The sequence below is a fragment of the Panthera tigris genome, chromosome B1 (assembly GCF_018350195.1).
Source record: "Panthera tigris isolate Pti1 chromosome B1, P.tigris_Pti1_mat1.1, whole genome shotgun sequence".
NCBI lineage: Eukaryota > Metazoa > Chordata > Mammalia > Carnivora > Felidae > Panthera > Panthera tigris.
This window is the reverse complement of record NC_056663.1, coordinates 202,568,879-202,590,640: the sequence shown is the minus strand read 5'-3', so window position 1 is coordinate 202,590,640 and position 21,762 is coordinate 202,568,879. Positions and strand designations below refer to the sequence as shown.

General features: G+C 52.2%; 1 protein-coding gene across 12 annotated transcripts in view; it reads left to right on the top strand.

The window, feature by feature from the left end:
• RNF4 (ring finger protein 4) overlaps positions 1-21,467 on the top strand; it is a 30,994-nt gene extending 9,527 nt beyond the window's left edge. For 5 of the 12 annotated variants that reach the window (XM_042985113.1, XM_042985115.1, XM_042985114.1 and 2 more), the window contains 8 exons: positions 2,912-3,066; positions 5,420-5,452; positions 6,116-6,230; positions 8,811-8,890; positions 17,461-17,470; positions 17,880-18,039; positions 18,635-18,683; positions 19,266-21,467. In XM_042985113.1, the coding sequence (XP_042841047.1) occupies positions 3,058-3,066; positions 5,420-5,452; positions 6,116-6,230; positions 8,811-8,890; positions 17,461-17,470; positions 17,880-18,039; positions 18,635-18,683; positions 19,266-19,415 (606 nt within the window). In that variant the 5' untranslated portion in view covers positions 2,912-3,057 and the 3' untranslated portion in view covers positions 19,416-21,467. The other 7 variants (XM_042985108.1, XM_042985112.1, XM_007089448.3 and 4 more) reach the window with 7 other exon arrangements.
• The last annotated feature ends 295 nt before the right edge of the window (positions 21,468-21,762 follow it).

The window sequence follows — 21,762 nt, the reverse complement described above, 5'->3', positions numbered from 1 at the left end:
TCATGTGTAAAACGATAACCTCAGTAGTACCTTCCCCCTTGTTGGGTGATGGGAGCATTACAGAAACTGTTTGGAAAGCACAGTGGTTTGCACACGTTGGAAGTAATGTCTGGGCTTCAGCTGTTGTTAGTCTCACTTTTATTCTGATGGCCTCTATCACCTGCAGGATCCAGAACACTTTGTAGGCTGTGGAGGCTACCTTCCTGCGAGCCCTGCCTTCCCCGTCCAGACAGTACACTTCCACACCCGCACTCTGGTCTGTTGGGTGCCCTCTGCTTCCCACCTCCGTTCTCTGGTGGATTTCCCGAAGGCCAGCCTTCCAACTCCCTGTGCTGTCTGAACATTGTTCTTCCTAAAGAAGTGGAGAGATTGGAAATGAACTGCTGGGCTGGGGCTGTGGGAGGTGGTTTCAGAGAGTAGAGGGGACGTGCAGGCCAAGGGGGTGGGGGTGCCTCTGGGGCAGCCCGTAGGACAGGTCTTGACCATCCTTGAAAGTCTAAAAAGTAACCAAGTGGGAGGCAAGAGGCTTAGGGAATAGCCCAGGCGTGGGCTTTACTTTATTTGCCGTCGCTCAGCAGGCAGATCTCCCTCCTTGCCTGTCAGTGACGTTTTTATCAAAGATTCTTCTCAATTCTGAGACACACCATGACGTAGGTGACTTCCCCCCAAACAGCTGCATCATGGTGTACCCCCGGACGTAAGCTCCTCCTCAGGATCTGAAACATACGCAGATGTGTTAGAATCCAGAAAGCGCGGCAGTCTTGTGAGTCCCTGGAGGCCATTGGGGTGCCTCCCCCTCTGCTCAGACCAGGACGGCACTCTTCCTCCTGGCCAGAGCCTCTGCCCTGAACGTAGTGTCAGCCAAGGTTTACCTTTACTGGGCCGGGTGTTGCTTTGGGAAGCATGGGGGCCCTCTGTGGGTGGGGGCCATCTGAGGGCCGTCTGGAGCGGTCATGCTGTGTGCCAGCTGCACGTCTCCCCGCAGAGTGACGGTGAGGACGCTACCCCTCTAGGCCAGCTGGGATCAGAGTGGATAATGAGGTGCCAGGGAATCGGACGTGGGCAGATGCAGATCACCAGGTAGTAGAGAAAGAGGCTCAGCCGGCTGGGCAGTTCCTCTAACGGGGCTTCTGTTGAAAACACCCGGGGTAGGGTGGCTGCTGAGAAACCTCTGATCTGTCCTTGTCCTGTGTTTCTTTACACCTGGCTCGTATACCTCAGTTACACCTGAGCCGTTCCCAGTGCCAGCGTGCCCCCACCCCCCAGCGGGGAGCTGATGCCTGGGTCCGTTCGCTGCTGTGTTCCCAGGGCAGGGGCCATACTGACCATTGAGCGAGGTGGGGAGACGAGGTGTAGAGAGGGGCCGGGGGCGGCAGATGAGTCCCATTAGCCCCTGGGATCCTCGAACACCCATTGCAGGAGGCGCTGCTCTGGTTCATAGTTAAAGAAACAGGGCACAAAGTTTGGTGCTTTGCCCAAGGTACGAGGAGGGCTTTGGAAGCACATGACCAATCCAGGCTGCCTGGGTCTGCAGATGTGCTCCCCACTGCTGCAGCCAGCTGTGTGTCTTAGAGGGAGGTGCTGGTGGGAGACCTGTTAGGAGGTAGGACAGATTAGAGAGCGGTCGTGTGGTTCCCGCTGCCTCGGTGTTTCCACCTACAAGGCCTTTTCCTCGTCCAGTGGTTCCTGTGGTGCGGCCTCTGAAGCAGCACCATTAGCACTGCCTCAGAACTTGGCAGGAATGCAAAATTTTGGGCCCCATCCCAGACCTGTTGAATCAGAGACTCTGGATTCAGAAGCCTTCCAGGTGAGGCAGGGGCAGCTCAAGTTTGAGGACCCCTGTCCTTGTCCGCAGCACTCTGGCCCAGGGTGGGCCACCACAGAGCCTCCTCTTTGCTTGGATTCTCCCCGCGTCCCTCAGCCTTGCCCTGAGCTCAGGGCTTCCCCCACTAGAAGCTGGCTTTTTGCCCCCTTAAACCTTGATGACTCTTGGCCTCAGACTCCATGTATTTGCTTCTCTTTGCTCCCTTGCCTCCCAGTGGAAGGGCCCTGAATGAAATCCTAGCAGCCTCTAGCAGCCTCTTCACTTGCTGTTTCTCTGCTTTTCCTGGAACGTCCCGCTTAGCTTCTCAGCCCACAGTTTCTTGGTTCTTCCCCATTCAGCTGCTGCCAACGACAGAAGTCTCAGCTAGGCAGGCAGGATGAATCCCAGCAGGTGGCTCTCGTGTCCTAAACTATCAGCACCTCCAGAGGGCGACAGTGAAGTTGTGGAAAGAGCCAGAGGCTTCACTGGCCTCAGAAGCTCCGTGCCTTCCTGGTTGCAAGGCGTCCATGAGGTCATGTGTGGTGGTTCTGATTCTCTTTCCTTTTCACAGCAGCCAGCACAGGACTCGGGAAGGGTTTCAGCAGCCAGAAAGGAGAGCAGGCAGTAGCACATGGGTCTGATCTCAGACTTTGGCATGATGGAGCCCCCAGTACTCTATGAGGATGCTTGCTTCCTGGGCGCCTGGGGGCTCAATCCGTTAAGCATCAGGCTCTTGATTTCAGCTCAGGTCGTGATCTCACGGTTCATGGGATCAGAACCCCGGGTCAGGCTCTGAGCTGCCAGCACAGAGCCTGCTTGGTATTCTCCCTCCCTCCTTCTCTCTCTCTCTCTCTCCTTCCCCTCCCTCCCTCCTTCTCTCTCTCCCTCTCTCTCCCCCCCCCCCCCGCCCCACTGGTGCACACTGGTGTGCATTCTCTTCCTCTCAAAATAAACATTAAAAAAAAGAATGCTTGCTTCCTAAGAATATGCAAGTAAGGAAATGAGTTGCATAGAGTATCCGGCAAAGTTCAGCGAAAGGGTTGAACTGAGTTCGTTGATGACAAAGGCGGCAGCACTTACCACCACCTTGATATCTTTGATTTTCAGGACTTGGAGATACCGGAAATATATCTGGCTGCAAATTGCCATGCTAGCAAGAGGATGAGTAACCAGTGGGTGTGAGAAGTTGTCGCCTTCCCTGCCAGCTCTGCACAGGTCCCATCCTTCTCTGGAGGGTGGAGCCAAAGGGCACCATGAGTACGGTGAGTTTTAACAGCACGTGATTTTATTTTATTTATTTATTTATTTTTAATTTTATTTTCAAGGCTGAGCAACTACCTCATTCCTTATGACACGTTAACGGAAGTACCGTAAAGGTGCCTGTGAGTAACCCTTGTTCTCAAAAGAATGTGTGCTGGACTTCTGGCAGCTGTGCAGCCTACTCGTCTTGGGGAGTCCGTTGTCTTGGGTGGGGTCCTGAAGACAAGGCTGAGAAGTAATAGTGGGGGTGGGGGGTGGGAATTGTACCAGGGCTCTGGTTTATTTAATCGTTTACAACCCAGTTTTCCATTTCCCTTCAGTTTCCTTCCCTTGTGTAGTTCTTGGTCCAGTGTGGGCATAATGGTAATGATCTCTTGTCAGAGTTTTCTGACACTCAGTGACCTAAGTCGGTAAGTCAGCATTACGACTGTTCAGAGCTTTGATCAGACTCAGAAGCAGTGCTGGTTTAGTGGAAGCAAGGGTCACCCGGAGCCCCTGGAGCTGCAGAGAGGATTCCCTGAAAGTCCCCCTCTGCAGTTTATTCCCCGCTGACAAAGCTGCTCATCTGATCTAAACTCAACCCAGTTGTTTTCTGAGATACTAAATTCATATCAGGTGGACCAGATGTGAAAGGACAGCCTCGTATTCTCTTTCCAGGTTCCAGAGGTGCTATGAATGTGGGGGCGGGATGAGACAACCACAGCTCCCAGGGTGAACAGTAGTAGAAATCCTGTAGATTCCTTTTGCTGCCCCTCCCCCAATGTCCATCTCCTCCTGGCCACTCCCAGTCCCTAGTATGCTCCAAGCCCTTTTGGTATTTACACACAAAAGGGCCTTTGTTTCCCTGGCCCACCCTCCTAAAAGGCAGACGTGACTTCCCACCTGGGTCCCTTGTCTGCAGATTGTCACTGCCCCTCCCTTGTTGGGAAACCAATGTCCTAAGCCTCCTCTAAGAAGCCCACACCTTGCCCAGGCAGGATCTGGACAGACAGAGCAATATAGATAGTCTCTTCTGTGATTGTGTGAAGAAGTTGGTTAAACTTCCCTTGGAACGGTGTAAATAACTTAGGTGATCAGTTTAAACTGGAGGCTGAGCCTCTCTGTTCGCCAGGAGGGGGAGAGCCACGATGAGAGTAATAGGACAGAGTGGAGTCTCTGCAAATGTCGTGGGGTTCTTGAGGCTGGCCCTGAGCTGATGTCCACCTGCTGCCTGCCCGCCGGCGAGGGCGATTGCAGGAGGAGGTGGGAGCCCTACAAGGGGTCGGTCCTGATGTGGCCGTGCTGGCGGGATGAGGGGTCTCCTCGTCATGGAGGTGCCATCTGCATAGGTTCTGAAAGCTGTGTGAGAACTGGCCGAGTGAAGAGGGGAGGAATGGGTAGCCCAGGCACAGAGGGGCTTGAAGAGCTGCCAGGGAAGAGGACCGCTGTGGGGTGTAGGGTGGGGCGGGGGAGCGTTGAGCGTGCACATTGCGGCAGTAGCCATGATAGGTTCTTTCCATCACCTAGACCTTGGCCAGGGCCCATGGCTGCTGCCCGCCTCCGTCGGTGGAGACCAGAAACCATACAGGTAGCTGCAGGGGGGCACGGCGGTTCTGTTTACCAGCATCTGCTGAGAAATACTAGGCTCTTTCCAGAGGAAGGAAAATGCAAGGGCAACGTCAGAGAGAAAGAGGCACGAAGCAGCCCTGGGTGTTCTGGTGGCCGCTGGGGAAGCCTGTAGACTCCACTGAGGCCGGGGTGTCAGCTCCCTTGAGGGGCAGAGCAACTCCTCGCTGGAGAATTTTGAACTATTGCAGTGGCTTGTCTCCGGGCCCTCCTGGAGATGGCTCCTCAGATCCACTGAAAATTGCTAAACCCACATCTGATTTCTGACTCTCCTCAAGCTGCCATTTGCTACTGAGGAGCCGTTGGAACCCAGCAAGAGTCAGACATCTCTCTGTTGCCTAGCCAGTGAGCGTTGGGCCCAGTGATGGGTTCCCTTAGGTCTTGTGCAGATCTCACCAACAGTGTCCAGTCCATCCAGAGTTTCCAGAGACAGAATGCTTAGTAAGGTACGTAAGCAGTTAGGGTATTGTTGGCGTCTGGTGTCTGTGCACAGTACTTTGCACACTCTGTCACCTAATCTGTGTGCCAGCTCTGCAAGGCTGGTACTGGGGAGGAGGAAGTTTAGACTGCCCCAGCTCACCCATTTTGAAGCATAGTGGCCCCAGTGCCGGTTAGAACCCAAAACACAGGGAGCCAGGATTGGTTGGGGCCATGCAGGGTGGGAACACAAGGTGACAGGGTCAGGTGAAAAGTTCTGTCTCTTTTGAGGAAGGCAGACTGTATAGGGCATGTTCTCATCCTGTCTTTCAGGGCCATCCAGGTCAGAAAAGCTGGAGCTTACTGGTAAGCCAGCGCTCAGGGATGTGTGTGAGAAGAAGGCTGGTTCAGAGAGTATGGACTGCAGCTAGGCTAGCCGAGAGCCTGAGCTTTCCGGAAGGCAGGGCTCTTGGGCAGCCACTGGGAACTTTGATTCTTTGAGCTCTGGGGGTGATTGTTGGGGTGTAAACCATACTGAATAGTACTCTAAAGGTTAAAGGTTTTTGAAAGAAAAGACCCAGTTTCCACAGTGGATAGAAATGTGGGAAACTGAGGGCCTTTGGGTTGAAAAAAACAAAGAGGGCTCAATGGGACCAAACACAAATCCGAGGAAGATAGGTTTGTGACTTTTTTTGGTTAAAAGGAGGGATTTCTGGCCAAGCCTTGACCTGGATCAGAGGCTTCTATAGAGTGGTGTGGCATGTACTTTGGATAGACCAATAGTTTGATATAACAGAAGTTTTACTTTGTAGAATTCATATTCACTACGTGTTTGGTATTATTTCTCTCTAAATATTCAGTGATAGGAATGTCAGGTTTTGAAAGGACCCCCACCTCAGGCTGGCTCACTGGCCTCCTACTCTTCCTGATGAGTTGAGCCATTCCCATGTTGACCTTTTATTCTTGTTATGGAAATTGTGTCAGCAGCCAGAGCTCATGCGACTGTTTCTTTCCCTGGGTTGCCCTCAGAGAAAGCGTCGTGGTGGGACAGTAAATTCTAGACAAGCCCAGAAGCGAACTCGGGAAGCAGCGTCCACCCCTGAGATGGCCTTGGAAGCAGAGCCCATAGAACTTGTGGAAAGCGGTAAGATGGCCAGGGACGCCGTGACCGGGGGCGGGGTGGGGGGGTGCTGGTGGGGGACGGTGTGCGTGGGTGAGTACAGCACTGCCGCCTCCCAGCTGTGGGGCCTGGTGGGAGCCACACCACCTGTGCGTGCCTCCGCTGCCCCCTCCGAAATGGGGTGCTCCTAGTACCGCTCGTACAGTTGTCCGCGAGGTCACTGAGATCAGTGCTTGTGAGAGAACGCTTGCTGTACGAGGGTTAGCTTCTGTCCGTGTGTCTGTAAGACCTACGCGACCCTGGACTCCGCCACTTGAGCCGCGGCTCAAAACCGGAAGCGCACTGGATCAAGAACTGCTTTGTGCGGTATCCGAAGGCCTCCACGGGTTCCGACGGCCTCTCGGCAGGGCTGACCTTCTGGGAACGTGCAGGGGGGTGAGACGGCCCTGGGCCCAGCTTTTCGACTCGAAACTGCATCTCCAATTTGCTCTGCCTCGTGAGGTTTTCCGATTTCCTTTTCTCTTTCTCTTTGAGATACAGAATTTCCCAAGAAGGCAGATCTGTTGACAGCTGCCTGTGTTGGAGTGGGCTGGTATAGGCAGAGGCCAGATTGATTTTTCCCCCCTTCTGCCTGCTGAGGGGGACGGCCAGTGGCCTGAGTTGAGTCCCTGTGCTCTGCATGTGTTAAGATTGATTTCGTGACTGCGAAGCTTGAAAACTGACATGTAGAGGCGCCTGGGTGGCTCAGTCGGTTAAGCGTCCGACTTCGGCTCAGGTCATGATCTCACGGTCCGTGAGTTCAAGCCCCGTGTCGGGCTCTGTGCTGACAGCTCAGAGCCTGGAGCCTGCTTCAGATTCTGTGTCTCCCTCTCTCTCTGACCCTCCCCCGTTCATGCTCTGTCTCTCTCTGTCTCAAAAATAAATAAACATTAAAAAAAAATTAAAAAAAAAAAGAAAACTGACATGTAAAGGGAAGCAGCTTGTCTTGAGATACATTTCATGGGCCCTTCAGAGAAGTGAAATTCTCAGTATCGTCTCTGTGGCTCCTGAGTTTCACTTCTGTGAATTCCTAAAAGCCTGGAGGCTGAGACCCTGGCCCCCCTGCCATCCCCTCCCCTCTGTCCCAAAGTTGATGCCCCTGCATCTGAACTCTGCCATCATTCAGGAGAGGCTAGCGCCGGAGGCTCCTCGATCAGGACACTGACCACATGAGTGGTCTCTAGGGGCTCAGGGTCTCAGGCTTGACTGCTATTTGGCCCAGCCCTCCTCTCACCGCAGGCCACCTCAGCATGTGCACAGGTCCGTGTGCACAAGCTGCCCGTTGGAGTCCGGCTCCTATTTATGGAGCCATAGATTGTGTCCATCAACACAGAAACAGTTCTGTGACCGAGAGCGTATCAGTATGTGGGCTGTTCTTTAAAAAGGAGGAGGTCAGGGGCACCTGGGGGGCTCAGTCGGTTAAGCGTCTGACTTCAGCTCAGGTCATGATCTCACAGTTCATGAGCTCGAGCCCTGAGTTGGGCTCAGTGCTGACAGCTCAGAGCCTGGAGCTTGCTTCAGATTCTGTGTCTCCCTCTCTCTGCTCCTCCCCCACTCCTCTCTCTCTCTCTCTCCCCCTCTCTCTCTCTCTCTCCCCCCCCCCCTCTCTCCCTCCCTCTCTCTGTCTCTGTCTCTCTCAAAAATAAATAAACATTAAAAAATTTATAGAAAGATCATTTCGTAAAAATTACATTGGATACAACCATATATTGTGGTCTTTATTCCTGTGAAACTTCTTAATATAAGAAAATAAAGCAAGTTGGAATATACTAAATGCATCACAAGTTACTGTCCCCAAACAAATACTTCTAAAAATCCTACTCCCATGCTTCTTAGTGCTGTAACAATAGAAGCAAAAATGGTCCTAAATCTTCTTTTTTTAGTTTATATAAATGGAAGTTGTCGCCTGCCATTTGCTCCTTCCTGCCGCACAGAAATGCTGCTAACTGTTTGGGACGTGTCTTTTCCCACTTTGTCCTGTGCTCACGTGGACACTGCCATGTATCCTAGGGCTCAAGGGCAAGCTGCGGAACGGGCCCAGCCCATTTTGGCGTTTTGGGGTGCTAACAGATCAGTAAATACCTCCTTTGTCCCACTTGAGAGCTAAATGGAGATGAAAACGTAACTGATGGGGGTGTGTGGCTGAGCCCGACAAGGTCTGTGGGTGGGTCCATCCCAAAGAGAAAGGCCCTGCGGTGAGCATGCCTGGTCCTGTCCCCACATGTCCCCAGCACTCCCAGGTAGGTCACTGCCCCTCCCCTGTGCAGAGGCCGGTGGGGACACAGAGGCCTGGTTGTGTGGCGGGGGGGAGGCCCCAGGGATAAAGGTGTGCATGCGCACAGACCTCACCCCTCGGTGCAGTCGTAAAAACTACACAGTGCCACTCAGCAACATTCTGGAAGGGCATTCATTGGCTGTCACCTCTGGAAAGGGGATAGGTCCTGAGGTTCTGCATTCTGTCCTTTGGTAGGGTTTAGCAGAGGTTTATACCTGTAATCGTTTCATGCTTAGAGCGGTGTGCCTTTACTTTTCTCCTAATGCTTGTTAAAATGCTTTGTTTTGAAGCTGGAGACGAAATAGTGGACCTGACCTGTGAATCTTTAGAGCCTGTGGTTGTTGACCTGACTCACAATGACTCTGTCGTGGTAAGTGTTGGAGCGGAGAGTCGCCTCTTCCTGGCTGCGGGCCCTGGGCCAGAGTCAACTTCAGAAGGCCTCGGTCACAAGTAGTGGCCTGTGCCGAAGAAGCCCGTGCACCCAGTGACTAGAGCCCAAGATAGAAGGTTGTTTCTGGAAAATCATTTGTTGTGGCTTTGCTGCCTGTGGACAGTAAATGTTTGTGACTGGGGCCTTTCTGCAGCTGGCACACAAGCCATGTGGGGAGAGCCCCGAGACCCCACCTCTGTAGGCCCCCCCTTCCACCCTTGATACCAGCTGTGCGGCCTTAAGTTCCTCGGCCTCCTTCGCGTTGTGAGTGGGGATGTGTCACGGGCTTGTGTGCGTGTTCGGGTGGCTGGCACGTGGGGGTACCGGGCACACGTGGGTTTACACTTCACAGCTGGTGGGAACGAGATCTCTTCCGTTCCAGGAGGGCCCCCTCACGGGGTGCAGGTGCCCTGCACCGCTGCCTGCCGCCTCAGCTGTGTCAGGGCTCCAGGGAGGGCGGCAGCCTGCCTGAGCCCCCTTCCTGGGGCGCCAGCTACGGACCCTGGCAAAGAGCGCGCTCGCCTCTGTGGCCCTCGAGGAGGGAGACCTGGTCCGGGCGGCGGGCGTGCTGCGGAGTGGTCTGGCACGCCGCCTCCACCACGTGGGGGTGCACCGCTGTGTGTGGGTCCCGGCGGCTGCTCCGCCCCTGGCCCCGCATCCTGAGGCTGCGTTTGCCTCTCGGGGATGCCTCTAGCACCTTCTGTCCTGATAGGTACTTTGTGGAGTGGAGCGAGTGGGAGGCAGGCGCTGCCGCGGACTGGGCTCAGTAGCGGCTGAGTGTTCACCTGGCCTTGGGGCCCGCTGATCCTGGGCTTATTCTGATTGTGCTTGGAACTTCAGAAGGTTGCACTGAGAAGCTCCAGGACTTCTTTAAAAGGAAAAAAGGGCGACGAGGAGGAGCTGTCTTGACAGATTTAGAGGTTTAGACTCTGGCCTTGATTTAAAACCTATCCTGTGTTCCACACACACACATGCGCGCACACACACACCACCCATCCGAGAGGAGAGGCAGCTGTTCTTGCCGAGCTGTTAAACGGCCTCCCACGGGTCCTGGATGCATGCGCAGGTGGGACATCGGCTCCCAGAAAGGAGCCAGTAGTTCTCTGGAGATCAGTTGGAACTTTCTGAGACAGGTGGGGAGTAGGCTTAGCTGTCAGTAGTCTCTGCCTCGGCCCGATGGGTGTGTTTTTTGAGGTACGTACATGTACACAACTTTGCTGCTGGTCCCGCAGGCTCCCTGGGGTTCTGAAAGGATAGCTTCTTTTGGTGCCTTGGCTAAAGCATGCGGCCCAGTTGCTGATAGACACTTAGAAGCAGTGCCAAGTCCTTCTTTTCTGTGATACTCCTCCCCACCTGCAGCATGACAAGCCCTGGGGGGATAGCCGGGATCCTGCTGGACCTTCGTGCCCTCAAGGAGATGGTGATCAGCTTCTGTTGGGTGACACGCCAACATCATGAAGTCCCCTTTCATGCCTTGGGTATTTTTTTTTTTGCATGACCAGACTGCCCTCCCTACATGGGCTCCTTCGTGAGCTTTTCTGCTTTCTCTGTGTTTCCCTTGGCATGGAAAGTCCTCAGGAGACATGGAACAGGACTGTTAGGGTTGGGGGAGCTGTCCTAGGAGTGGATGGCAGGCCAGAGGCCAGCGATGGGGAGAGGGGGGAGCGGGCCTGGGAGGTGGGAGTCCTGGTTTTCTGGTCCCAGATGTACTGGTCATTTTGGTCCTGGGACTTGACTTAACCGTGGTCGCGGTGTTCCCAGCCATAAAATAATGGTTTGGGACTTTATAGCACTCTTCATTCTAATTATTCTCTACTTTTTGTTGTCTATTTTAATAAATTCAAATGCCAGTTTTTAACATGTAAGGCTGAAGTTCTTGCTCTAAGCAGATCTACATGGGAAACCTAATTGTATTAACTCAGGACAAGATGAATTGTAAGTTCAGGGTGACCTCAGGCCTCCCCTGCAGGAGAATGTGAATGGATAAATGTATCTGTTCCCAAGTTGGGGTGATCTTCCCAGTTCTACCGGAATCTGGGAACAGGCCAGGTGTACCTCTTCTGCCTTGCTGGGAGTAGCTAGCTCCATATCTTGAAGACCAGAGTCTCTGCTTACCTGGGTCCAGGCACGGCTTCAGAATGTCGGGGAGCCCTCTGACGAGAGATTTCACAGAGACTGGATTTTTCCAACTCTAAAACCCCAGAGCCTCCAAAACCCCCAGTGAATTAAGAGAACTAAAAAATGCTGTAAGGTACAATAAGACTTAGTCCATCTCTGCTTAGATATTTTTTTCTCCAAACCAGCTTTTATTTTGGGCAATGCATACCCAAAAAAGGCCGTCACTGCTGGATCCCAGGGCATGTGTATCTTTGATGTTTACCAGATTAATGCCTCTTTTCCAGAGGGGCTCTGCTAGTTGACGTTCTTGCCAGTGTTCGAGGGGCCTCTGTCTCCACGTGCTTGCCGCCGCTTTGCTTCCAGTCATGGGAACCTGGGAGTTTCCTGTGTGGCTTTAACGTGTATTTCCTTGATTCCTCTTAGGGTTGTACACTTTTTCATGTTCATTAGTGGTTCATTTTCCTCTTTTGTGAAGTGTCTGTAAAAATCTTTTTTTTTTTTTTAATTTTTCGTTAATGTTTTTATTTATTATTGAGACAGAGACACAGCACGAGTGGGGGAGGTGCAGAGAGAGAGGGAGACACAGAATCAGAAGCAGGCTCCAGGCTCTGAGCTGTCCGCACAGAGCCCGACGCGGGGCTCGAACTCATGGATTGAGATCATGACCTGAGCCAAAGTCAGACGCTCAACCGACTGAGCCACCCAGCTGCCCCTGTAAAAATCTTTTTACCCACACGTTGTACATACAACTTTTACAATAGCTGGAGAAATTGATCTAGAACAGAGCAACTCCTTGTCTTCTCCCCATTCCTTGCCCCCATTTGGTTGTCTGCCTTGTGGGGTTTTTTAGACCTCATTTTTATTTTTATTTATTTATTTATTTTTTTAAGTAGGCTCAACTCCCAACGTGGGGTTTGAATTCAAAAGCTGGAGCTCAAGAGGCACATACTCTACCATTTGAGCCAGCCAAGCACCCCTTCCTGCTTTATTTTGTTTTACAAGTGACAAATATGAGCTTGCTGTTAGGTTTTGTGTCTTCTCAAATGTTTCCCTTTTTGATTTATGTAAAGAGGTTCTTAATTTTAATAGTTGGATTTATCAATTTGCTGAAGAAAATTTCATATAAAAATGTTGCTGTATTCTGACAGTTACTGTTTTGCCTTCTGCAAGTAGGTCTGTAACCCACGTGAATTGCCTTTCGTGTGTGGTTCTAGGGGGGCGTCTTTAGCCCCTCTCAGTAAAGTCTTACAGTGTTCCTTTTAGTTCTGCAAGTCTTTTGTTAGAAGAGTTACTCCTAGATACATGCAATATTAGGAAACTACTAAAAATGGTATAAAGTTTCCTTCTCTTTTTTGTCATTTGCTAATTGATTTTATCTATTGACTTTTCTCAGTCTAGCAATTCTTAATGTGTAAGTCTTTTGGATTTCTGTATGCACAGAACAAATTTTGGTTCTTTTCTACTTTTTTTTCTTACCTTAACACCCTGGCGAAAGAAAATTCAGCACTGGCTGAATAAAAATGGTGACAGTCCCGGACATTCTTGTCTCATCCCAAATCCGAAGGAATCTTGTCAGACTTCAACCATTAAATAAGCCCTCTGCGGTAGGTTTTGTTGCTGCTGTTCACGTCCTTTACAGATTGGAGAAATTCCCATTTCCTGTTGGTCTGCAAGTTTTGTCATGAATCATGTACTGAATTTTAACACTTCATAGAAGGATAATTTTTCCCCTTTCATATGTTGAAGTGGAGACGTCAAGAATTTCATTGGTTTTCTCCATTGGTTTTCTCTGTGCACCGTCAGCACAGAGCCCAATGTAGGGCTTGAACTCACGAACCATGAGACCACGACCTGAGCCAAAACCAAGGGTCAGATGCTTGACTGACTGAGCCACTCAGGTGCTTCACATTGATATTAATGTTAAACCAACTAAATATTGTGGATGTGATATTTTCTTTTTATATATTGCCAGATTCTGTTTGCCAATATTTTATATATACGATTTTTGCACCTTTTTAAAATTTTTTTATTTTTTAGAGAGAGAGAGAGTGGGGGTGGGGACAGAGGGAGACACAGGCTTCAAGCTCTATGAGCTGTCAGCACAGAGCCAAGGTGGGGCTCGAACTTAACGAACTGCGAGATCATAACCTGAGCCAAAGGTCGATCTGTCTAAAATTTTCACTTTTATTGGTATAAATTTGTTTGTAATGTCTTAATGTTCTGTGGAATCTGTAGTGATGTCTCCTTTTCCATTTCTGATTTCAGTTATTTGTGTTTTCTGTCTTTTTAGATTAGTATCACCAGAGGTTTATTAGATCTTTCAGAGAACCAACTTTTAGCTTTGTGGATCCTTTCTCTTGTAAGTTTTTTTCATTCATGGTTGCTTCTTTCTTTGAGTTTATTTTGCTGTCTTTCTAACTTACTAATTTTCATCATTTCTTTTCCAGTAAATGCATTTAAGATTATACTTTTTAAGCTATATCCTACAAATTTTGTTATTAGTATTTTACATTCAATTCAACATATTTATCAAACTTGTTTTTTAACTTTGAAACATTGGGGATTTTCTTTATTTCCTTTGTTGTTGTTACTGATTCTTTGAATTACTGCATTATTGGTCAGAAAAAACATTCCATGTGTCAGTTCTTTGGTAATTCCTGAGACTTGCTTTGAACCTGGCCTGCACAAAGCAGCTGGCCTTCCCTAGATAACCTGCCTGGGCTTTGGTTTCTCTGTGAGGCTTTCAAATGTAGGCTTCAATTTATTTTATTTTATTTTTTTAATTTAATGTTTATTTTTGAGAGAGAGACAGAGTGTGAGCCAGGGAGGGGCAGAGGGGAAGGAAGACACAGAATCGGAAGCAGGCTCCAGGCTCCGAGCTGTCGGCACAGAGCCCAATGCGGGGCTTGAACTCAAAAACCATGAGATCATGACCTGAGCTGAAGTCAGACGCTTAACTGACTGAGCCACCAAGGAGTTCCAGGCTTCAATTTTTCAAGAATCTTCTGTATTTTTTTTTCCTCTGGATTAATTGTATTGCCTTTAGTTTGAACAAATAATTTTTTTTGGATATATCTTTTTTTAAAAGTATGTATGTTTTATCTTGTTTTGGTGGTTTTCAGTGGGAAATTTGGTGGAAATACTAGCCTGCCATTTATTGGAAACCTCTGCTCGTATTTTCCATCTTTCTGCCTTCTTAGCTGGGGTAGTAGGTGAGTTCAGGTTTTCAGGGCACTTTTCTTTTAAAGTCAGGTTGGTTTCCCTGAAATCTCTTTGTGATGTGTTTCCATGGTGTGCCTATGAGTCACACTATTCGTGTTACACTCCATACCTGCCTATTTTCATTCATGAGACTGGAAAGAATCTGCTTAACTGAAGCTCCCTTGCAGGCAGGGACAGAGTCCTATCCATCTCTAGGGGAATAGTCAAGGGCCCGAGGGGCACCTGGTGACTTCATAATCGTGTAAGAAAGAAGGGCTGGCCACCATGGCCAGGAACGGGGGAATTGGTTGTCTGTGGTGCTGGAGGGGCTGCTTACTGTGACTGCAATGTTCGTGGCAGGCCCGGTGTTCCTGGGCCTCCCGGCAGGGCCGCACTAACAAATCCGTCACTGCGGGCTGCGTGCAGCGGTTGGATCCAAAGAGCAGCTGCTTTCGTGCACAGTGGGTGGAGGTGGCTGTTTTCCCCAGTACAGCAGCATGCCAAGTGGGGAGGCTGCCTGAAGCAAGCGGCTTGCTGAGCTCTTGGCCGCGTAGGCATTCTTAGAAATGCCAGGGCTCCACTTGCATGCAGAGGACCCCAGGCTGCCTGTCTCAGTCCCGTTATTTCACCCAGCGTATTCTTGCAGCCCCCGGAGGTGCCTAGAATGCCAGGGGTTGCGTCTACTGGTAGAAGGAGGGCTTGACCAGAAGCCTGTGACGTGGGTGTCCGCACTTGTGGGTGTTCTAAGGCCCACCTGTGCTTCAGAAACTCAAAGGGCCTTCGCGTGACCGGCCTGGAGTCCGTGTGCCCTGGTGTGAAAGCAGGCGGCAGCGGGGGTCTGCTGTGGGTTGTTCGTACTCCGGATGCCTCACTTGTCTCTCAGCGCTCTGCCCTGTGCTTTATTCCACAGTCAAGAATGGGAAGCCAGACCCAAAGGTGAAGCAGGCTGTGGGAGGCCACTTGCCACAGTACTGACTCAGCTGTTCAGACCAGGGGGTTGGGGGGTTGGTGTTTTGTTGCTTTTAAAGGCCTCTTGGCCACATGAGAGGCTCCAGAGCTGCCCTCCTCTCCCCACCAGGCAAGCGCTGTGTGACCTGCAGGGCCACAACTATGAGGAAGGGCCGTTCCAGGGTGCTCGCGGGCACCTTAAAGGGGTTCTGGAATTTGATATGGTTCAGCTGCTGGCTGGCCCAAGCACCAGGCATGGTGTCTCATGTCCCTCAGCCAGGCTGTGGTGCCATTGTTTTCTGCCCTTTGGGCAAGAAGCTTCATCTCTGAGGTTTTCTGTTGAGAATGGGGACCGAGTCATCACCAGTGAGGGGAGCTCTCTGGCCACTGTGTATTCGTTTACCCAGTGGTTAGGTAAGGAACACCTGTGCTGAGCCTTGGACTAGGCAGCTGTACGTACCTCCCCAGAGGCTGACGTTTGGCCTGAGCTTGGCACTCCCTGCAGGTGAGCTGGGTCTGACTCACAAGAGCCTGTGGAGACCTGGCTCCCACACACTGGTTTCCCGGGAGCCAGTGACGCCATATTTCTTCCAGGTGTGTCCACACTTAATCGAATGACCCATCTTGGCAAAGGAAGCGAGGCAATGTTGGGGTGCTGGAAAGCTGGGATCGTCCCTGCCCACAGCAGATTTTCCTTCTGTTCTTGGTTAAATTCAGAGCTCCCTTTCTGTAGACTTCATGGGGACTGCACCTCCTGTCAGCCCAAGCTTTTTTTCTAGTAAATATCCCAATAATGAGATTGACGGTCCCCCACTTTCATAGTTCCGCAGTCCAGCCTCCTCTAGGGGGAGGTGGGGGTGCCTTCAGTAGTAATGTGGGTTATGTTCTCATCCGCAAAATGAAGATCTTTATGCTTAGACCCTCCTTTCTGGGATAGCTACTTGTATCTGTCATGGTTCAGGTTGGAAAACTGAATCCGCTCTAGTTCTAAAGCATAAATGGATTTTAATACATGGGAGGAGATGCTTCTTGGTGTTGAAAGGGCTGGAGGAGCAGGACTCTAGGAATAACCCCAGACATCTTGGCCTTGACCCACCATGGGACCGTTACCTCCGCCCCAAGCAGAGGGTCAGGAGATGGGAGCCATCACCTGCACTGATCTCCTTGGGTTCAAGGAACCAATACCTTAACCCCTTGCTAGGGAGGAGGGGCCTGGGCCAAGGACACTGCGGCCTGGGCCAGGACTGCCTGTTGATATTGCCAGCCGTGTCCATCTCCAGCGGCTGAAATTGGTGCTGTCTCACTGGTGGAACTTAGTTTGTGTCCAGAATCCCTGCCACGAGGAGTTGGGATGGAAAGAGCTTCTGGTTTCTGCAGGGCAGGACAGCATGCCCTCTGCCATGGTGTCGGCCGAAGAGAGGTGGGCAGTGGGGCTTTCCTGAAATAGGTTATGGCCTGTGACGAACAAAAGGAAGAGGTGGGCCACTGGTGACACCGTAGACAGACAGGTATAGGAGCTCAGAGAGGGTTGAAGCCATGGGGTATGAAACTATTGTAGCATAGTAATCCTAGTGTGAGTTCTGCTGAGTAGCCGATGGCGGCCTCAGGTTCTCAGTAACTCATGTGTGTTTCTGGAGAACCTGGAGTCAGGGTGGTCTCAGCCCTTCGTGTGCCACTCGTTAGTCCCTGCACGCCCTGCTCTGTTTAATTACTTGATTATATCCCAGCATAAGTACTGCACACCCTCCTCCCAGTAAAGGTTCATGGAACAAGATGCTTGTCACTGGCCCACCGGACAAGGAGAGCGTACGGACCTAGTCCTGGGCTCCGTGTCCGCGGTGAGCTGGGGGCGCTGGTGCCTCTGTTCTCCAGAAGAGAAAGCCAGCAGCTCCCACATGGTGAGTAACTTTCAGGTCACGAGGCTGGCAGCTCCAAGTCACTCGGCGTGTGGCAGGCCGAGGCACACAGCGTGCCAGCTGCCAGGAGGCGGAGGCGCCCAGGATGCACCTTACTGGAGGGGAGGTGTCCAGACCTCCCGTCAGTGCTGGGCAGAGGCAGGCCCTCTCCTTGCACCTGTCCCATCCCCTGGGGTGGGGAGGCTTTACTGATCCCCTGAGGATTTTTGCATTTGAAATAAGAAATGCTTCAATTGTGTCATTTAAGATAAGTTTTTTTGAAATATACAGAGTATTTTATGTCGTACTGATGTTCCTTTTCTCTTTTGTTTTCCTCCGTTTTAATAGATTGTTGATGGTAAGTGGTTTCCTCTCTTTCATTGGGTCTGGGTGCAGAACTGATGTGGGTGAGGGGTGTAATGCCAAAGGCCTTGCCAGGCCTGTGGGTGTGAGAATGCCAGGCGGGAAGACCCCTGCAGTCAGTGCCCTGTGCTCGCTGAGAAGACAGTACCCCTAGGGTGGAGCTGTGGTCCCATTGGAGTTTAGAGAAGGCTGACCGCCTTGGACTCCCCACTGCTCAGGCACCTGCTCGTGGCAGAGGTGGGGCTCCTCCTGGGAAGACCGGAAGGTGGCCTCTGTATAGCTGGGCAGGACCTTCTGGGTGTGGTGCTGTGCCTCTCGGGTTGGCGCTGGCCTTTCCCGGTGGGAAGGGAGTGGTGAGGTGATGGGGCTGGCGACCCTGCCCTGAGTGTGGACTCCTCTCTTAGAAAGGAGGCGGCCGAGGAGGAACGCCAGACGGCCACGCCAGGACCATGCCGACAGCTGTGTGGTGAGCAGTGATGACGAGGAGGTGTCCAGGGACAGAGATGTGTACGTGACCACCCACACTCCTAGACACGCCAGGGAGGAGGCAGCCGCAGGACTCAGGTGCCAGCCCCCACCAGCCTGCTTCCTCACCAGAAGCCTCTGGCCCCGTGGGTCCCCTCGTCCCCTGGAGAGGGGAATCCTCTCTCCCCCCACCTCCATTTCTCAGGGGGTAGACCATTGGAAATACTGGACCTTGCCCAAGCTCTGTGAGCCCATGGCTCGAGAAAGTCTTCTTGGAGCAGCTGCCCAGCAGCTGGGGACAGGCGGGGCTGGATTCAGAGCTGGTTCAGCCATTCCTGGAGGGACGAGGGTGTGCCCGGCATGGGCAGGGTGGGTGTGGACATCCCTGGGCCACCTGCTGTGAAGGACAGATCCAGTGGCTTCCCGTGTCCTGCACTAGGAATGCTCAGAGGGGCTGAGCACAGCCCCTGCCCCAGATGGGGAGGCAGAGAGTACAGCCTGGGTCGGGGAGGACAGGCGTCTTCTCTTGTTCCCCTCTCGCCTCCCTGCTGCGCCCCCCTTGGGGCAGCTGGCCTTCTTGGGGGGCTTCCGATGCCTGTGCTAAGGGGGGATCTGGGCTGCTTCTGTGAAGCCACTCTGAGGGATTGAATGGTGGGGGTTGCTGAGGAACTGACCCGAAGCCCTGTGATTGTAGGCCCTCTGGTACTGTCAGCTGTCCGATCTGCATGGACGGGTACTCTGAGGTAAGCCGGCTCTGCCGTGTCTTCCTGGCTCCTGGTGTCCACACTGCTTCAGTGGAAGAAGTGGGTGGAGAGGATCTTCTCATTAGGTGGCATTTGACACCTCTGTTCTGCAGTCCGGCGTGGCCGCTGTGTGTGGCCTGTCACATATCTGTGTGTGAGGGGAGAACGTGCCGGCTTCTCTTTGGGCCCTGCAGCCTTCAGCCCTGGCCCCCGTTGAGCACACCAGTCCTGTGTGTTTCCTGTCCCAGCCTAAGCAGAAGCTGCCGGTATTTCCCGTGGCCCCTGTGCCCCCCAGCACCTCCCTGTGTGCCCGCACGGCAGCCCTGGGCCTCAGCAGGCCTGTGGATGCGGGCACCTGGGGTCCCTGCAACCCTTGGGTGGCTGCTGCCGGGAGAGTGGCTCCCGCCTCTGCCCTGGGCCTTAGAGACCCTGTCGTAGTCGCCTGACGCTGCAGGGCGAGTAGGTGTGTTCAGTCCTGCAGAGCTGCCCAGCCCTTCTTCCCCTTGTCACAGCAGAAGTGGGGCTCTCTGCCGCTGTGGGACCAGGGCACACGTGAAGGCTGTTCCTTCTTGTGTTTTCTAGATTGTACAGAACGGACGTCTCATCGTTTCTACAGAATGCGGCCACGTCTTTTGTAGCCAGTGCCTCCGTGACTCCCTTAAGAATGCTAACACTTGCCCAACTTGCAGGAAAAAGATCAACCACAAACGATACCACCCCATTTATATATGAAGTGTGGAGAGTGTCAGGAGAGGCAGACGGACAGACAGCCGGGCTAGGTCCTCCACTAAGCCTTTCATGGCTTCTCTGCCTCAATTTCCTGAGCTCAGAAAGACTATTTCAGAGCCAACGTCTGATATGTAAACTGCTCTTTTGTTTCAAACCCGCTCTTAAACCCTTTCGTTACCTCCGGTTTACTGCGGTGGAGCTGGAGCCAGGGCCCAGGCGGGGGCCCCCACCTCTGCCCCCCCCGGGCATCCTGGTTCCAGGGTAGGAAAGAGGGAGTTAGGCACATCGGAGTTGAGAATCGTGGTTCCAGCCTCTCTCTGGAGCCTGCATGTCTGCCAAGAAATTTTCCCCTTTTGGAAAGTCCGCCCCAGCTTCCTCCTGGCAGTGTCATCAAGGGGCTGGCCCGGCTCTCCCAGGCGGGCTCTGTCGTCCCTGGCGTCAGTCCGCCTCGGCGACCGAGCTAGACCAGGTCCATCTGGCCCGAGGACCACAGGTGTGAGCACAGCCCTAGAGAGACCCACCACCGGGCGTTTTTCTTCCCTGGCGAGTCTGGGGTGCCCCGTGACTCCACCCACACCTCAGCAGTGATGTGCGGGATGCTGCAGACCAGGAGACTCTCTACAGGGCAACTCCCGGTTTCCTAAGAACGAAATGTGCAATAAAGCCTGTTCTTTGCCTACTTTCCAGCAGCACAGGAGATGTAGCACTGTTAGCGTCCCCTCAGAGGCCTCCTGTTGCCCGTGGAGCGGTGCCGGTCACATCCCGTCCTATTCGCCACCTGTTCTCAGGAACTTAGCCCGTGCCCCATAGTTTTTCACCTGGTGCAGGCCGTGCAAGGTATATAGGGCAGACATGTGGTTGGATATCCTCTCTCTTTTCCGATCCGATCTGTCCTGTGTTCGCCACATGCCCTCTGGTCCTCAGTTCCCACTGCCTAATGTCCACTCGAGTGTAAAGACAGCTGGTGGCAGTACGTGAGGCCTTACCAGCCACCCACATCCCTGCTGTTGTCCAAGTCAGCTCCCCTGAGTTTCAAAGAGTTCGGCCCACCTGATACTAGTTGGGCTCTGCCTTGGCTTTCACCCACACCCCCCACACCGGCTGACATTCATTTCAGAAGCTGCTCTTCTGACCTTTCGGGCTTTTGACTGCTCCATAGGTTTGGTTGGCAAAGTATGGCGGCCTCTTCTCCCCAAGCGACCCAGATAACATGCTCTGCTCAGCTCCCTCGGTGTGAACATCTTGGTCCTCAAGGAGGCAACAGGGTGACCTGACTGCCCCTCACGGCACAGGGCCTGGGGGCGGCCAGCAGGGGAGAGGCCTTGCTGCGGCCGCCCGCCTTGGCCTCTGCACCCTCCTCAGAGGGCTTCTAGCCAAACCACCAGCCTCTTCGTGTGAAACAGCTGCAAGGTGGGGAAGGGGCCTTCTCTGGCTTTGCTAGCAATAACTGACCTTCAGTTAACCCTTCTGAAGGAGCAGGGACTCGGCACGGAATTCACTTTAAACGGGGCTGAAGGAGTGTCCCTCCTCTGTGTGAAAAAAAATTTGTTTTATTCTTCATTCTGACTTTTAACTATTTGGCTCACTTCTGGTTAATTTGGATGAAAGTAATAATTTTCTACTTGGAGTCAAGGAGGGCAGGACGTCAGTAGTTCCCATCGGCCTGATGCTGGGTGTGTCTGCCCTCTGATTGGACATCATTGCCTTTAAGTTCCTCTGGGCTTCATGGAACCTCTTTTGTTCTGTGCCACCAGTGCCCAGACTTCAGAACCCAGGACGACCGTGCAGCCCAAATCTCCTTTAAGTTTTGTGCTTAAGGACAAATGGTTGATTATTAGGTTGTATTCCTTCATACTAAATTGGGAAAGATGTTTAGTTTCTACTATTCAGAAACTGCAAAATAGGTTGGTAAGAAAAAGAACCATTTTCCTTTCTTCATTGTACATAGTTCAGATCTTTCTTTGTTACATTTAAACTATATCCATGTACATCAGTCTGTTTTTGACTCCTCTACTAGTGTTACAGATGAAAATAAAATCATTAATTTGAACCAGATCTCTTTAGTGCATTCATTTGCTCTTTGGGATGGATTTTCTCCCCCTTTGTGCAAGATGTGTGATTCCTGTCTGCCTCAGGTTTAGCCTGTTCTGTCCACATGTGCAGGAAAGTTGTTTGTGTGGCTACCGATCCAGAAACCAGCAGGCCAGACCGGAGGTCATTCCTGGGAGTGGAACCACAAGCCCAAGCCCTGGGATCCTTGATCAGGCAGGATTAATCTGCACCTCTGCTCTAGGAAACGTGGCTGGCCGCAGGGGAAGAGCTGTGAGCCGCGTGGACTCAGATGGACCCG